This window comes from Leguminivora glycinivorella, chromosome 14, assembly GCF_023078275.1.
Source record: "Leguminivora glycinivorella isolate SPB_JAAS2020 chromosome 14, LegGlyc_1.1, whole genome shotgun sequence".
In the NCBI taxonomy this organism is placed as follows: domain Eukaryota; kingdom Metazoa; phylum Arthropoda; class Insecta; order Lepidoptera; family Tortricidae; genus Leguminivora; species Leguminivora glycinivorella.
The window spans coordinates 19,936,208-19,953,840 of NC_062984.1; the positions used below are offsets into that span (position 1 = coordinate 19,936,208).

The following is a 17,633-nucleotide window of genomic DNA, read 5'->3' on the forward strand; positions in this document are numbered from 1 at the left end:
TTTTATTCGATTGTCCTATTAGCAATCCATACTAATATTAAAAATGGGAAAGCGTGTGTCTGTTCGTTTGTACGTCTTTCACGACAAAACAGAGTGACGAATTGACGTTATTTTTTAAGTGGAGATAATTGAAGGGATGGAGAGTCAAGTGACATAGGCAACTTTTTGTCTCTTTGCAACCCCCCACTTCCTTAAAATGGGGGTGAACGGTTGTATGGAGCATTTCGCAACTCAAATTTAACGCGAGCGAAGCCGCGGGCAAAAGCTAGTATAATAATAAACCGAAGAACGGAAAAGAACGATATATAAAACCGAAGAACGGTGGAAAAAACATAGAACGATATAAAACCGGTATTATTTCGTATGAAGACAAATACACGACAGACAAACAAACAGACAGCAGACAGACAGACACGTCAAACTTATAACACCCCGTCCCACCGGTGCCAAACTCCGGCTCCGAGCCCTATTTTGCTTTTTTTTTATACTACGTCGGTGGCAAAGAAGAAAGCGGTCACCGTCACGTATGGACGCCTGCAACTCAAGGAGTGTCAGGCGCACGTTGCCAACCATTAGAAACTTGTACAAGTTCTAAGGAGGGTTTGGGTTGCCGACGACTCAGGGCAATAGACGGAACAAATAAGTTCCGTAGGTCCTTCTGTCACCAGCACACCGCACCTCATTGAGCTCTGGCAGCCTTACTCACCGACAGGAACACAACACTATGAATAAGTCTAATAAAAATAAACGTGAATCATTCAAATCTCTCAACCGTATGTTCAGTAATATCTAGAAAAGACGTCTGTTTTCCTATCGTTTGTGACTCACCGGTGCTAAACCCTGTTATGCTAGCATTTCCCCTCACATCAGTCAAGAAAGCCATTTATCTTGAAACCCCAGCGCCGGAAGTGACAGTTCGCTCTTATCTGGGGGGTTACCATGACGTACTAAAGACGTTCAGTTTAGGTTGACAGAAAGGGACACAGCTATAGCAGTTACATAGCTCCGTCCCTCTCTCTCAACCTAAACTGAACGTGTTTAGTACGTCGTCATGGTAACTCCCCAGTGTGCGTAGCCGAATGCACAAACGCTCACGATAATATATCTTTCGTAGCTATCTATCTCTATCGCTCTTGCGTATTGGCGCGACAGAGCCAGACTACATTTCTGCGGCATTTCGGTGGCGTTTCGCGTCGCAGAATTGCCATTCGGCCACGGGGAATTGAAGGTGGTTTTCACGTTTGGAAAAGTATTTTTATTTAGAATTAATGATAATGATATTCGAGAAGTAGGTAAAAAATACAAAATAGTTAATTTGCTAAGTAATATTTTTCATTGCCCGTGTGACGGGTTAAGAATTTCACAACACCCTTTCTTCTAGTAGGTGTAGTAGAAGTCGACTGTGGTATATGGGTTGAATTGTGGCGAAGGCGAGAGGCTGGCAACCTGTCACTGTAATGTCACAATTTCGTTTTCTTGGCAATTAAGACGATACGGTAGGGGTCAATTCTCCATACAAACGCTCTCGACTATTTCCTCCCTGATTTTTGAAGATAGAGCAATGATTTTTTCAACACAGATTGTTATTATTTTTATCTGTGTCGGACCGTTTTGATTTTTTTGATATTATGCTTTTTAAAGACTCTAGATCCAATCAAAATTTTCCAAAAACGGCCTTTTTCATTGTGGCACAAAAAAAGGTGTGATACTCAAGATTGGTAACAATTAACCAAAAAAGCTAAACGGTCCGACATAGATTATTTCATTGTTATTCAGATTCTCAAATTTCGTTCCGATTGATTAAGTTTTGAAGGAGGAAAGAGTCGAGAGCGGAACCTCGATTTTGAAGATTTTTTTGAAATATCTTTTGACTGAGTTGTTCTTAATGGACCATTTTTTTCGATAAATCTAGTTAATAACACTTGTATATTTATAGGGTATGCAAAAACCGGTTAACTTAATAAAACCGGTTAATAACCGAGACTTTTCCTTCAAAACCGGTTAACCGGTTATTAACCGGTTTTGAGGATTTTTAGTAAATGGCCGTACTACTCAATAATTACCATTACCTTTAAGAATTCTGATGTTGATGATATCGTAGCAGGTATTACTTGCACGATGAAGATCATTTTTATCCAGTTTTTGGAAATTTGGTAAATGCGGAAATTGCTAAAAAAGGCTTGTGTGGTTTGAATGTGATTCGTCAGTTTTGCATTTTCTAGGCATGTCGCGAAGGTCTACAGCTCCCAGAGCCCCTAGTAATACAAGCAATTGATGTAAGAAAACCAAGATCTCCATTTTACCTTTCTTTTAAAAAATATAGTTTGAAATATACGGTAGGCTCCGGTTACAACGACGCTCAAAGGACCGCTGATATTACGTCGTACTAACCGAATGTCGTACAAAACGAATTTCATTTCTTTTAATTAAAAGTAATATCTACATCTCTATTACTAAAACATTTCAATCAATAGGTTTTATTTACAGGGTATTATTATCATAGTATTAATACCTTATTTTATTGTGACTTGTTTAGTTAGAAAAGTCCTTTTTAGTATGCGTGCTTGCTCATCATTTGTAAGTAAAGCTAGTTTATACGCAATCGAAAAATACAAATTGGGTTCTATCTATATAATATAAAGCTACAACCCGACTGACATTTTTCAAAAAATAGGCAGAAGGGGGATTTGAAGGTGGCAGTGTTGGGTGTGGTCGTATAGAGTTTGGTCCTGCGACCCCGGATAGATCAGACCGTCGGTCTACCGGTTCCGGGTAAAAAAATGTTGGACGGCCTGGCCAAACGGCTGGAGTTAGCCGGGGAGTGTTCGACCAAATGTCATAGAGGACCCTGGGCAGTTTTTGACGCCGCCATTTTTTTTTTTCAAAATGGCCGACTTTTTTTTTGACGATTTTTCAAGTTTGTCGTAGAGAGCTCAAATTTTGGTCATAGAATCTCCAAGTGGCCTCGATTCAAATGAAATAAAAAAAAATTGAAAAGTGCTACAAATGTGGGAAAACTGGCCACTTTTATTTTGTATGGCAACTTTTAAACCGTAAGAGATAGCCGGGGGTGCTCGACCAAATGTCATACAGGTATCCGAGTAGAAAAAAGTTGCATTAAAAAAAAATCAAAATGGCCGACTTTTTTTTTTTGAAAATTTTCAAAATGGTCCTAGCGCGCTGAGATTTGGCACACGGGTGGACGGTCGCGCTAAGATTAGTATTCAAAAAGAAAATTTTGAAAAATTCAAAATGGCGGCCTTTGAGGGCCAATTGAAATTTGAATGGAGGTTTTTCTTTTAATTACCATAGCTCCGTAACGGTACAAAAAAGTGAAAAGTGCTCAAACAAATGTTATACAGTCACCCGAGGTCCATCGAATGGCATTAAAAAAAAATCAAAATGGCCGACTTTTTTTTTGAAAAATTTCAAAATGGTCCGAGCGCGCTGAAATTTTGCACACGAGTAGACAGCCACCCCAAGATTAGTATACAAAAAGAAAATTTTGAAAAATTCAAAATGGCGCCCTTTGAAGGCCAATTGAAATTTGTATGGAGATCCTTTTTTAAATCCCCATAGCTCCGTAACGGTAGGGAAAAGGTTAATAGTGCTTGAACTAATGTTGTACAGTTATCTAAGGTCCATCGAATGGCATTTACAAAATTTCAAAATGGCCGACTTTGAAAATTTTTTTTTTATTTTCGGTCCGAGCGCGTTCAAATTTGGCACGTGGTAAGAACGGGGGCCAAAAATAGAAATGAGAAAAAAAAATTTTGGAAAAGTCAAAAACGGTGGCGAGAGGGGACAAAGTCAAATTTCCCTACCAGTTTGTATGGAGGTTTTTTTTTTTAATCCCCATAGCTCCGTTACGGTAGGAAAAAGTTTAAAAGTGCTTGAACTAATGTTGTACAGTTATTTGTGGTCCATCGAATGGCATTTACAAAATTTCAAAATGGCCGACTTTGATTTTTTTTTTGTTTTCGGTCCGAGCGCGTTCAAATTTGGCACGTGGTAAGAACGGGGGCCAGAAATAGAAATGAGAAAAAAATTTTTTTGGAAAAGTCAAAAACGGCGGCGAGAGGGGACAAAGTCAAATTTCCCTACCAGCCTGAGGGAGCGTTCCACAGCCCAACGGTCATTGCTCCGGTCCGAGGTCCGAGCTGCGTACAGACAGTGCTCCCAAGCAAAAAAATATAAGTAAAAGTGTCTAAAAATATAAGTACTTACTAAGACTTGCGCTGCACTAGGTCGTTCCCTTAGTATTAAGTTTATAAGGTTCTGACGGAAGATCAGCGCTGCGGCTTCCGTAGCATGTATGCTGAGTCAGCGCCTATTCTATACCACAACTGACATTCCACGACCAATACTTCAGTTAAATTAATAAGTGTCCTAATTATTGTATAATGTTATGTTAAGTCTTTTTAGTATTTCGTCTTTCTTTCTTTATTTTGTTTTGTGTTGCAAAGCATGTAAGTTTGTGGTTGAATAAAGAATTTATCTATCTATCTATCTAAGTAAAGTGCCGCGGAGGCCCGACGCGGAGCTTCGAAACCAAGCGAAGGCCGAAGGCCGAGCTCCGCGTAGGGCCGAAGGCCCGGAGCGTCCCTGAGAGGGGCGCCAACTTCCCTACAACCCCCACAGTAACTATGCGGAGGGCTGAAGGCCCGGAGCGTGTCTGAAGGCTCCCATCAAGCACGCGAAGGCCGCAGGCCGAGCTGCGGGCAGAGAATGCTCCCAAGCAGAACAATAATGAAAGTGTCTAAAAAGCGACGCGGCGGGCCGGAGGCCCGACGCGGAGCTTCGAAACCAAGCGAAGGCCGAAGGCCGAGCTCCGCGTAGGGCCGAAGGCCCGAAGCGTGTCTGAGAGACTCCCAAGCACGCGAAGGCCGCAGGCCGAGCTGCGGGCAGAGTGCTCCCAAGCACGCGAAGGCCGCAAGCCGAGCTGCGTACAGACTGTGCTCCCAAGCAGAACAATAATTAAAAGAGTCATAATAAGCGTAGCGGCGGGCCGAAGGCCCGACGCGGAGCTTCGAAACCCAGCGAAGGCCGAAGGCCGAGCTCCGCGTAGGGCCGAAGGCCCGGAGCGTCCCTGATCGGCTCGCCGGCGGTCCGGGAAGTTGGAGCTTAAACACGACCCAATAGTAAAAGTGTCTTAGAGAAGCGAAACGATGGGCCGGAGGCCGCAGGCCGTAGGCCCGTCGTGAGCTTCTCAAGACACTTTTACTATTGGGTCGTGTTTAAGCTCCAACTTCCCCACAACCCCCATAGTAACTACGCGGAGGGCCGAAGGCCGGAGCGTGTCTGAAGGCTCCCAAGCACGCGAAGGCCGCAGGCCGAGCTGCGGGCAGAGTGCTCCCAAGCACGCGAAGGCCGTAGGCCGAGCTGCGTACAGACTGTGCTCCCAAGCAGAACAATAATTAAAAGTGTCATAATAAGCGTAGCGGCGAGCCGAAGGCCCGACGCGGAGCTTCGAAACGCAGCGAAGGCCGAAGGCCGAGCTCCGCGTAGGGCCGAAGGCCCGGAGCGTCCCTGATCGACTCGCCGGCGGTCCTGGAAGTTTGAGTTTAAACACGACCCAACCCCTACAACCCCCACAGTAACTACGCGTAGGGCCGAAGGCCCGGAGCGTGTCTGACAGGCTCCCAATCACGCGAGCCCGTAGGCCGAGCTGCGGGCAGAGAGTGCTCCCAGGCATGCAAAGGCTAAAGCAAACAAGCAAAGCAATAAAACAAATAAGCAAAGCAAAAAAACAAACAAGCAAAGCAAAAAAACAAAAAGCAACAAGAAAGACCGCGGGGCCCTCGGGCCCCGCGCACCTTTAAAAAACTAGTCTATATAATATAAAGCTACAACCCGACTGACATTTTTCCAAAAATAGGCAGAAGGGGGATTTGAAGGTGGCAGTGTTTGGTGTGGTCGTATAGAGTTTGGTCCTGCGACCCCGGATAGATCAGACGGTCGGTCTACCGGTTCCGGGTAAAAAAATGTCGGACGGCCTGGCCAAACGGCTGGAGTTAGCCGGGGAGTGTTCGACCAAATGTCATAGAGGACCCTGGGCAGTTTTTGACGCCGCCATTTTTTTTTCAAAATGGCCGACTTTTTTTTTTGACAATTTTTCAAATTTATCGTAGAGTGCTCAAATTTTGGTCGTAGAATCTCCAAGCGGCCTTGATTCGAATGAAATAAAAAAAAATTGAAAAGTGCTACAAATGTGGGAAAACTGGCCACTTTTATTTTGTATGGCAACTTTTAAACCGTAAGAGATAGCCGGGGGGTGCTCGACCAAATGTCATACAGGTATCCGAGTATAAAAAAGTTGCATTAAAAAAAATTCAAAATGGCCGACTTTTTTTTTTGAAAAATTTCAAAATGGTCCTAGCGCGCTGAGATTTGGCACACGGCTGGAAGGTCGCCCCAAGATTTATAATCAAAAAGAAAATTTTGAAAAATTCAAAATGGCGGCCTTTGAGGGCCAATTGAAATTTGAGTGGAGGTTTTTCTTTTAATTACCATAGCTCCGTAACGGTACAAAGAAGTGAAAAGTGCTCAAACAAATGTTATACAGTCACCCGAGGTCCATCGAATGGCATTAAAAAAAAATCAAAATGGCCGACTTTTTTTTGAAAAATTTCAAAATGGTCCGAGCGCGCTGAAATTTTGCACACGGGTAGACAGCCACCCCAAGATTAGTATACAAAAAGAAAATTTTGAAAAATTCAAAATGGCGCCCTTTGAAGGCCAATTGAAATTTGTATGGAGGTCCTTTTTTTAAATCCCCATAGCTCCGTAACGGTATGGAAAAGGTTAATAGTGCTTGAACTAATGTTGTACAGTTATCTGAGGTCCATCGAATGGCATTTACAAAATTTCAAAATGGCCGACTTTGAAATTTTTTTTTATTTTCGGTCCGAGCGCGTTCAAATTTGGCACGTGGTAAGAACGGGGGCCAAAAATAGAAATGAGAAAAAAAAAAAATTTGGAAAAGTCAAAAACGGTGGCGAGAGGGGACAAAGTCAAATTTCCCTACCAGTTTGTATGGAGGTTTTTTTTTAAATCCCCATAGCTCCGTAACGGTAGGAAAAAGGTTAATATCGCTTAAACTAATGTTGTACAGTTATCTGAGGTCCATCGAATGGCATTTACAAAATTTCAAAATGGCCGACTTTGAAATTTTTTTTTTTATTTTCGGTCCGAGCGCGTTCAAATTTGGCACGTGGTAAGAGCGGGGGCCAAAAATAGAAATGAGAAAAAAAAATTTTTGGAAAAGTCAAAAACGGCGGCGAGAGGGGACAAAGTCAAATTTCCCTACCAGCCTGAGGGAGCGTTCTACAGCCCGACGGTCATTGCTCCGGTCCAAGTTCCGAGCTGCGTACAGACAGTGCTCCCAAGCAAGAAAATATAAGTAAAAGTGTCTAAAAAGCGACGCGGCGGGCCGGAGGCCGCAGGCCCGAGGTCCAACTTCCCTACAAATCCTGCAATCCCCACAGTAACTACGCGGAGGGCCGAAGGCCCGGAGCGTGTCTGACAGGCTCCCAAGTACGCGAAGGCCGCAGGCCGCGCTGCGGGCAGAGTGCTCCCAAGCACGCGAAGGCCGCAGGCCGAGCTGCGTGCAGACTGTGCTCCCAAGAAAACAATAACAAAAAGTATCTAAATAAGCGAAGCGGCGGGCCAAAGGCCCGACGCGGAGCTTCGAAACCAGCGAAGGCCGAAGGCCGAGCTCCGCGTAGGGCCGAAGGCCCGGAGCGTCCCTGATCGGCTCGCCGGCGGACCGGGAAGTTGAAGCTTAAACACGACCCAATAGTAAAAGTGTCTTAGAGAAGCGAAACGACGGGCCGGAGGCCGCAGGCCGCAGGCCAGTCGTGAGCTTCTCAAGACACTTTTACTATTGGGTCGTGTTTAAGCTCCAACTTCCCTACAACCCCCACAGTAACTACGCGGAGGGCCGAAGGCCCGGAGCGTGTCTGAGAGGCTCCCAAGCACGCGAAGGCCGTAGGCCGAGCTGCGGGCAGAGTGCTCCCAAGCACGCGAAGGCCGCAGGCCGAGCTGCGTACAGACTGTGCTCCCAAGCAAAACAATAACAAAAAGTATCTAAATAAGCGAAGCGGCGGGCCAAAGGCCCGACGCGGAGCTTCGAAACCAGCGAAGGCCGAAGGCCGAGCTCCGCGTAGGGCCGAAGGCCCGGAGCGTCCCTGATCGGCTCGCCGGCGGACCGGGAAGTTGGAGCTTAAACACGACCCAATAGTAAAAGTGTCTTGAGAAGCTCACGATGGGCCTACGGCCTGCGGCCTCCGGCCCGTCGTTTCGCTTCTCTAAGACACTTTTACTATTGGGTCGTGTTTAAGCTCCAACTTCCCCACAACCCCCACAGTAACTACGCGGAGGGCCGAAGGCCCGGAGCGTGTCTGAGAGGTTCCCAAGCACGCGAAGGCCGCAGGCCGAGCTGCGGGCAGAGTGCTCCCAAGCACGCGAAGGCCGCAGGCCGAGCTGCGTACAGACTGTGCTCCCAAGCAAAACAATAACAAAAAGTGTCTAAAAAGCGACGCGGCGGACCGAAGGCCCGACGCGGAGCTTCGAAACGAAACCCAGCGAAGGCCGAAGGCCGAGCTCCGCGTAGGGCCGAAGGCCCGGAGCGTCCCTGATCGGCTCTCTGGCGGACCGGGAAGTTGGAGCTTAAATACGACCCAATAGTAAAAGTGTCTCAGTCACACTTTTACTATTGGGTCGTGTTTAAGCTCCAATTTTCCTACAACCCCAACAGAAACTACGCGGAGGGCCGAAGGCCCGGAGCGTGTCTGAGAGGCTCCCAAGCACGCGAAGGCCGCAGGCCGAGCTGCGGGCAGAGAGTGCTTCCAAGCACACAAAGGCTAAAGCAAAAAAGCAAACAAGTAAAGCAAAAAAACAAACAAGCTAAGCAAAGAAACAAAAAAGCAAAAAAGCAAAGCAAAAAAACAAACAAGCAATGCAAAAAAAACAAGAAAGACCGCGGGGCCCTCGGGCCCCGCGCACCTTTAAAAAACTAGTTTAGCTTATAAGATTAGACCCGAGGCGAACAAATTGTTAAAATTTTAAAAGCAATACTCCAAAAAGTTAGATGGCCACAATGTAATCTTGCTACTTGTTGTAAGCAAGACAGGGGACCGTGCTCGGGTGGAAATAGCTTTGTTTCCTCAATGTACTAGTAAAACTTTGTCGCTCGTCGTTGCAACCGGACTTGACGGACGGATTCTGTGTCAAATGTGTCGTAAAAAGCGGCTGGTCGTTAAAATCGGAGTCGTAATAAACGGATGTACTTTCATATTATCACATACGAAAACCAAATAAATACCTGTGCTTATGTCGTTGTAAGAGGTTGGACGTTAGGTCTATATGCGGAGTCGTAATATACTAACCGGACTCTACTGTATTGTATAAAATGTATAATTGAGTAGACTCGGGACTAATTTTTAAAATAAAATCATTACAGATAATAATGTTGTCAATGAAAAGTAATGAATAAATCTTTATTATAACAAAACATTAAATAATTACGTATTTTTGAACCTTTTAATGCCTCATTTTCCAAATTTTGAGAAATAAATACAGTTTCGGTTATTAACCGGTTAGTGACTATAAAAACCGGTTTTTAACGGAGGCCAAAAAGTCTCGGTTAACCGGTTTTTCGGTTAACCGGTTAACCGGTTTGCACACCCTAATATTTAACTAAAATTCCCAAGTTGAAAAGGGGGCTCCTTTCCATTTTAGCATTTTCGCTACCGTATCCTCTTAAGGCCAAGAGTGGCACTGAAACTTGAGTGTTTTCATGTGCTCTGACTACCTCTTTATTGAATGCAGGCGTAATGGTATATGTAGGATAAGGAAAAGTACAAAAAAGAAAAGTACCTTGAGTTTTGAAAAAAGGCAAAATCGTGGACTGATATAAATTCATTATGTACTTTTATCTTTCGAATTCAGCTAACACTACTTGATTTGTGGTTAGACTAACCACATTATTATGTAGGTACGTAACCACTAATGCCTCTCGCTATAATTATCTGAAGGGACACACACACACCACAGAGTTAAACGGTAAGGTACAGCGGGGCAAATCTCAACTGGGGGCAATTGTAACTAATCAATTTTTTCCATTATATGACGTTGAGTTCTACATATATTCACTTAATACGCCAACCATATATAGCCGGTGGACATTCTATTTAATAATGCAAACATTGTAAAACATGAAAAAAATTGACCAGTTACGTTTGTCCCCTAGTCGAGATATGCCCCGCTGGTCCTTAGACATTTTCAAAGTAAAGGATTGAAGGGATCATTAGGCCAGGACAAAAACATCACATCAATTTAAATCCAACATGTATTTTCCAATTCCCACAGAACAATATTTACAATTATTTCCATCCAATTATAATTACTCCAGTGGTCCGTCTCGTTTAAATGCTCGTAACAGAATGCATTACTCAGGTACTCGCTACTAATAGTTCTTGGGTAATTCTTCTTTAATAAAACTTAATCGCAAGGTTTACTTGTTTAATCAGTTAAAATTACAAATTGTCCCGACAATGATTACCGATTGATCGGTACCGAGCGCGTCCGAAGTTGGGAACGAACTGTCGACGGTCGCGTCGATGGCTTAAAAGCTACACTACTTAATCAGCACGCGCACACACATAACACCCCCCTTATCACTGAGAAGACCTTCCCGTGAAGAAGGGCTGGCCAGCAGGGGCCAACTCGACGTCCTGGACATTCGGGATCGTGGTTGACCGACGTGTTTTTAGTTTCCTCCAAAGCAGTATTCCGGCGGCTACGGCGATGAGTGCGTATAAAGGTATGATCCAATACAGGTGGTCATTATCCTTGATGTCAATTGTTCGCAGTTGTCGCAATGGTTCCTCCTTTTCTAGGAGAGCTTCGAGTTTATACAATTGTTCCAGAGGAATTCTTTCCAGTTTCAACGGTTGTGCAGTATTTCTAATACTAATATTTGACATTTGGAAGGAAATAAGCTTAATAGCTTGGCCTTTAATTTCATTTTTGTAGTTTTTAACAGATGAACTTGCGGTGGTGAACATACAGCCTTCGGGGACTTCAATCAGGTAGGTTCCTTGGATAAATCTAATTTCTTCGCTGTCGCATAAGAGTTGTAATTTTGTTCGTCGCGGACATGTTATTGCGTAATGGTAGTCGTCTAATCTTTGAAGCATCTCAAAGTCACTCGTAAATGCTGTATATTGGCAGGTAGCAGAAATTTCTTGGTTTAGGATCAGCGAGTAGATGCAATCGTCGGGCTTTGATGCCAAGGTAAAAAGGTTTCTTCACAGTAATATGTTTCTTGGAAACGTTTACATTCTTGTTCCATGTACTGGTGTTTCTCGTCGTTCATTGCCATATAAGGTTTAGGAGGGATCAGAATGGTCGAATTATAAGTCGGAGTGGGAAATAGATGGTAGTAGGTGTATGTATTCTTGTACATTACAGGAAATTTCAATGCAAATACGACTCTATTCTCTGCATAAAAGGAACCACAAGTAATGATGTCATAATAGTCTCGAAACGCGGTGTTTTCATTGATAAGCATTTCTTGTTCCTTGTAAAGTTTAAACAAGACGTTTGATATAAACATGATATTATCAGTGCCGACTACACTGTGGTGGGTTATACCCAGTTTAGAGAAAGCAATTGCATTTTCAAGCATGGTAACAAAGTCAAGAAGACTCCGTAAATTACTTTTTATCATGTTACATAGACTGTTAATTTTGATATAGTCTGATAAGCGGTAGTTAGTCATATTCACATCAATTATGATTTCGTTCAAGGCAACATGAATTTTATTTTCGTTAGAGATCATAGCTAACAACGTGTTATTGAATGATTCTAACATTTGTTTATTAATGCTAATTCCAGAATTCAATTTATTTCCAATTAGATTTTGATTTTCCTGTAATGTTTGTATGGCTTGGTTATAATGACGTGCATCGTCGTGATCCAAATTTCCAGTAATGCTTTTTATGACAGTACCCAAACCGTTAAAAAGGCCGCGTTTTTGCTTAGGGTGAATCGCGTACAAGGCATTGAATTTACCATAAATGGTGTTGAGGTCGTTCAAGAAAATCTGGGTGGTCGTCACTGAGGTATCTCTAAAATAAAGGGGGTCGGCAGATTTCATATAATCTAAGTAACTACCTATATAGTTCTCTATATTACTAATACTATCCTTAATACTATTTAGTTCATAGTAGTGTAAAAACACATGTTCAGTCATCTGAATCTTAGCGGTGCCCAGTTTAAATGGCAGGACTCCGGGGTTGTTATCCAGCTCCGTGAGGGTTACTTGCCGGCCCTGGGTCGCTCCTATCAGGAGGGTCCTGGAACAATGGTCTTTGTTGTTTTAACGGCACCCTCAGCGTTCTTTTATGATGACTGATATCCTTATCGTCTATAACTTTTAATTCTAAGTTTCTCTTAATTCTACGACCTAAATAACGTGGTTTCGTCTTTTGACGAGCAGCCGCGGGATTTTTAATGTACACGGCTCGGTTTTCTTCGTATACGGGAGGTTCGGATCTATCCTTGTTAGCCCTCGAAATAGATTTCTCTTGATATTCTACAAGGGATTTGTTAAGATTTGCATATAACTCTTTTGTCACATCTTTATGCCTATTAACGTAATTTTGTAGATAAACGTCTTCAATATTAATGTCAAATAGATCGCGGTCGTTAAAATGCCCATTAATGATTTCAATAGGTTTTTTCTTGGTCGCTGAATGGATACTGTTATTATAGCCAATAATTGCATAGACCATGAGTTCATTAGTTGTAAGTTCTAACTGGTTTTTGTTTATGATTCTAATATGTTCGAGTATAGTTGAATGGAACCGTTCAATAGCACCATTAGATTCAGGGTTATTAACGCTGATAAAATGAAGTTTTATTTTATGTAATTTTGCTAGTTCCTTTATTAACTGATTTTTGAACTCCGTGCCTTGATCAGCAGTGATACACAAAGGTGGGCCATGATGGGACATATATATGGAAAGGGCGTTTAGCACGCTTAATCCAGTGCATGATTGTAAGGGGTATGCCTGAGCATATTTGGAAAATATGTCAATGATAGTAAGGAACTTTTGGCCATTGACTGTAAATGTGTCTACGTGAAGGACTTCGAACGGTTTCGTAGCCACAGGTACGAATTGATATAATTGTTTATTAGGGTGTCTTTCATATTTACTGGTTTGGCAGATATCACAATTGTTTATAAATTCTGTTACGCTATTGTTTATATTTGGCCAGTAGTACTGTAATTTTATTCTTCGTTCAGTTTCCTGTATCCCTCGATGATTAGTTGGACCGTTATGTATGCGTTGCATGATTTCGATTTGTTTTTCGCAATCAGTTACATCTTCGATGTGGGTTTTGCAGAAAGTTAAATTATAAGCCATATTTCTGAAGGTCATTTGTAACACTGATGTAACCTCTGGGATGAATTCGTGGGGCATGAAGATGCCATATTTAGTTTGGGGTTTTACAAATTCTTTGAAAAGGTTTATTATGTCGGCTTGAATATTGTTTTTATTTATTTGGGCTAATATTCTAATTTTGGTGGGAAAAATCTTGATTAATTTTGGTTTTGTCGGGGAGTGATGCACGAAATCCAAGAAGAGCTGGTTGTTGAAAATATTTATTGGCTTGTCAGAGATGGGTATTTCCAGTATCGGATTTTCTAGTTGTGAGTGAACAGTACTTTGCGGCTGATCAGGTGTTTGTTTATTCGTTTCTCGGTGTTTTAGCACGGCCAGAGGTAAGTCATCTTCATCCGATGAATCACTTTCAGGGAGAGCAGTATGGCGTGCCAGGGCTGCTAAAGGTAAGTTATCTTCTTCATCGCTTTCGCTTTCAGAGTGGTTTACGACCATGGACGATGGCCCGTCGTCTGGGTCCTGGTTAGGGTGATCAATATTTAAATTTATCTCATTGTTTTGCAGCTCTATTCGTGATAACGCGTCGGCGTTCGAGTTAAGTTTTCCTTTCATATAGGTGATAGTATAATCGTACTCTTCTAGTCGTAAGCGCCATCTTGTCAATCTACTATTAGGTTCTTTTACGTTCATCAAATATTGTAAAGGTTTGTGATCGGTAATTATGTTGAATTTTCGACCGTATAGATAGGGTCGGAAGTATTTCGTAGCGTAAACTATTGAAAGAAGTTCTTTCTCAATCGTGCTATATTTTACTTCACTTTCGTTAAGCGTCCGGGAAGCATAGGCAATCGGAAGGTCAGATCCGATCGGCCCTTGTGAAAGTACGGCACCTATAGCGTAATTCGAAGCATCCGTGCGCAAGTTAAAAGGTTTTTCGAAATCCGGATACTGTAAAAGCGGGTCGTTTGTAAGCAAATTTTGACAGTGTTTAAAGCAATTTATATATTCGGGGGTAAGTTCAATCTTTGCACCTTTTTTTAAACATGAAGTCAATGGTTTAGTCAATTTCGCAAATTGGGGAATAAATTTTCGATAATAGCCGAGTAATCCCAAGAACGATTTTATTTCTTTGCTGGTTTTTGGAATAGGAAACTGCTGGACTGCTTTGATTTTATTAGGGTCGGGCTTAATACCTTCTGTGGTAATTATATGTCCTAAGAAAGGAGTCTCACGTTTCATGAACTCTGATTTGTTTATCTGTATCTTGAAGTTGGATTCGCGGAGTCTTTGGAAGACGTCTTCTAAATTTTGGATGTGTTCTTGGAGGGAAGTGCTGTAAACGATTATATCATCCATGTACACCATTATATTCTTTAAGCCGCGTAACACGTTGTCCATGACACGTTGGAATGTTGACGGTGCATTTTTTAAACCAAAAGGCATGCGCAAATAGGCGTAAACACCGCGGTATCCGTCATTGTTAGTATCTACGCTGAATGCAGTTTTTTCTATATCATCGGGGTGCATTTCTATTTGATGAAACCCTGAGGCAAGGTCCAATGTCGTAAAATATTGGCATCGACCAAGTTTGTCTAAAATATCATTGATGTTAGGGATCGGATACTTATCACTTATTGTTTTTTCGTTTAACTTTCTATAATCTACCACTAATCTCCATTTAGTTTGGCCTGTTGCGTCTTGTTTCTTTGGGACAATCCAGATTGGGGATGACCATGGGCTATTGGATGGACGTATTATGTTTTGTTGAAGCATCGATTCAATTTGCTTGTCTACTTCTGCTTTATGTATTTGGGGATATCTGTAAGAACGCGTATAGATTGGGATCTCATCCGTTGTATTTATCCGGTGTTTAATCTGATTCGTGAACGTAAGCGGAGTGTTTTCAGTATAAAAACATCGCTATATGCTTCGCATAAGTTTGAGAGGTTCCATTTCTCTTCTATGTTAAGATGATCCATTCTAAGAAATGATAGAGCACTATCATTTTTCTCGCAAGTCGTTTCTAAGTTATAAATTTCATAATCATTATTCAGCGTCTGGGCTCTAAGGGGCGACGATAACATAACAATGATGTCATTATTAGTCGGGTTTGTTATTTGCAGGTGGGCCTTACCTGCCTCTGCTCGGGTTACAGTGTCGGGAATGTAACAATTGTTTACATTAGTGCGTGGGATGTAGATATCACCGTTGCGGATGTTGACTGGTACCATCAAATCCTTTGTTGAGTTTGATTTTATAAGGGCTTCGAATAGAGATTTTGTTTCAGAAGTCAAAACCTTTATTGGTATATTAGCGTTTGGTGTAATAAGTAATTTGTTTTCCAGGTCAACTTTAGCTTTTAAATGTTCCAGCATTTCGAAACCAATTAATCCGTCAAATACGTTATGAAACCTATAAATGTAGTATTTAAACAAAGATTTCTCTTTTAGTTCGGCGAACGAAGGTATCTCCACAGCGTAGTTAAAAACAGTAGTATAATCTGAGTTTACAGTGAATGGTTCGAACAATAGCTGATGCTTGTTGAAATGCTTTTCGAAAACTTCTGGTGACAAGAATGATTGATTAGCTCCGGTATCAATCAGTAATTTCAGGGGAGGCTCTTTAATTTCGATATAGGGTAGCCGTCTTTTTAAGTGAGCGTGTATTTCTAATGCTAGGGGTCTTTGGTCGTATCCGAATCCTGAGGAAAATCCTGATTAATTTCCTGTTCATTAAAATTTAGTTCATAATTATCGTGGTACTGCTGGTAGTCTAAATAGTCTGTGCATACATTGTCGCACTGCGCGTTCTCAGAACTGTGGCCGCCAGTGATAGCGGCGTATTCGCGTGGGTCCGCGATAAGCATTTCAGGCGCCGGACATTGTTGTTGATACATAGTTTGGCAGGTATGATTATTTAAAGGGTTATTTATAGCTGGCATGTATGGTCTCAATGGTACCTGAGCTGATCGATATGAAATTCCACTCATAGGTTTAGGTTGTTCTACATTTTTGTTGGTTTGTTGTCCAGAAAATTGCCTTGATGGGTTGTAGGGATATTGAGGCCTGTTCCACGGATTATTTTTGTATGGATTGGGATAGAAAGGTCTGTAATTATTTTGATGAGATGAGACGTTTTGTCGTTGTGAAAATGACGGTTTATTTAAGTTGGCGAAGGGCACCGGTCTTGGGGGTAAATTGTGAGGAGCAAACTTGTTTAAGTCTAATGGTTTTTGGAAATTAGTTTGAGGTGCTTGCCTTTTTTGGAGATAATGTATATTTTGTTCCTCTTTGATAAATTGCAAGGCCGTTGGCATGTCCGAAGGACGCATGGTTCTAATCGTTACACCCAGAGGGTCCTTAAGGCCAGTCAGGAAAGCTTTCAAGGTTTGAGATGTAAAGAAATCTCGCTTGCAAGCTTTCTTGTTTTCGTCAGTTTCGTGCAAGTTAACATAATTTATAATAGTACTGAGTAAATGCATGCAGCGGTTATAAAATTCTTGGGGGGTCTCGCTCTCTTGGCGCAAATTAACAAGGTCTCTATTAAGGCAGTTTTCGTCCCGTTGGTCGGCGAAATTTTTTAGTAACACCTGTTTTACTTCCACCCACGATGCAACACCATTTATAGTAACGACCTCTTCGGCTTTTCCTTTCAGCTTATTAAGAACGCTATGCAGCAATATTTGATTGTTAAAATTATTGGGTTGTGCTACGTCATAGTATTGGGTCAAGACGGTTTCACACGTAGTTATAAATCTGTGTAACTGATTTGGACTTCCATTGTATTCTGGTATAACACTAAGAGCTATCTTAAATTGATTAATATTATTATTATTTGCTTCCGCCATTATAACAATTAAAGGAAATCGAATACGGGAAAATTGGACAAAACTTGTGGATATACAATTAAGCAGTTCGAAAGAAAATTAATAAATTTCTGTAAAGTACAAAAACACTAAGGAAAATGGAAAGGACTCACAGTATGGCGACGGCAAACAGCATTTTCGGCTCCGGAGGTCCGGTGACTAGGCTTTTGAGGTGGAAAAGCTCTAGCTATCCTTTTAGACTGCGCCACTAATAGTTCTTGGGTAATTCTTCTTTAATAAAACTTAATCGCAAGGTTTACTTGTTTAATCAGTTAAAATTACAAATTGTCCCGACAATGATTACCGATTGATCGGTACCGAGCGCGTCCGAAGTTGGGAACGAACTGTCGACG

General features: G+C 42.1%; 1 protein-coding gene across 1 annotated transcript; it reads right to left on the reverse strand.

Annotated features, from left to right (window-relative positions):
• Nucleotides 1–11,301: 11,301 nt before the first annotated feature.
• LOC125233406 lies at nt 11,302–17,464 on the reverse strand. Its single transcript, XM_048139418.1, has 3 exons — nt 17,394–17,464; nt 11,795–12,362; nt 11,302–11,544 (listed from the first exon to the last, which is right to left on the reverse strand). Exons 1-3 carry the CDS (start codon nt 17,414–17,416, stop codon nt 11,482–11,484), a joined length of 654 nt encoding a protein of 217 aa, XP_047995375.1. The 5' UTR covers nt 17,417–17,464; the 3' UTR covers nt 11,302–11,481.
• Between the last annotated feature and the right edge of the window lie 169 nt (nt 17,465–17,633).

What these genes read in the sequence shown, in the direction of transcription:
- LOC125233406 (XM_048139418.1), bottom strand. Translation starts at nt 17,416, where the DNA reads ATGCTGTTTGCCGTCGCCATACT. An exon ending in CTGTTTGCCGTCGCCATACT is followed by an intron (nt 12,363 to 17,393) that starts GTGAGTCCTTTC and finishes CCATTGTTCCAG; the next exon opens with GACCCTCCTGATAGGAGCGA. An exon ending in CCTTGAACGAAATCATAATT is followed by an intron (nt 11,545 to 11,794) that starts GATGTGAATATG and finishes CCGCGTTTCGAG; the next exon opens with ACTATTATGACATCATTACT.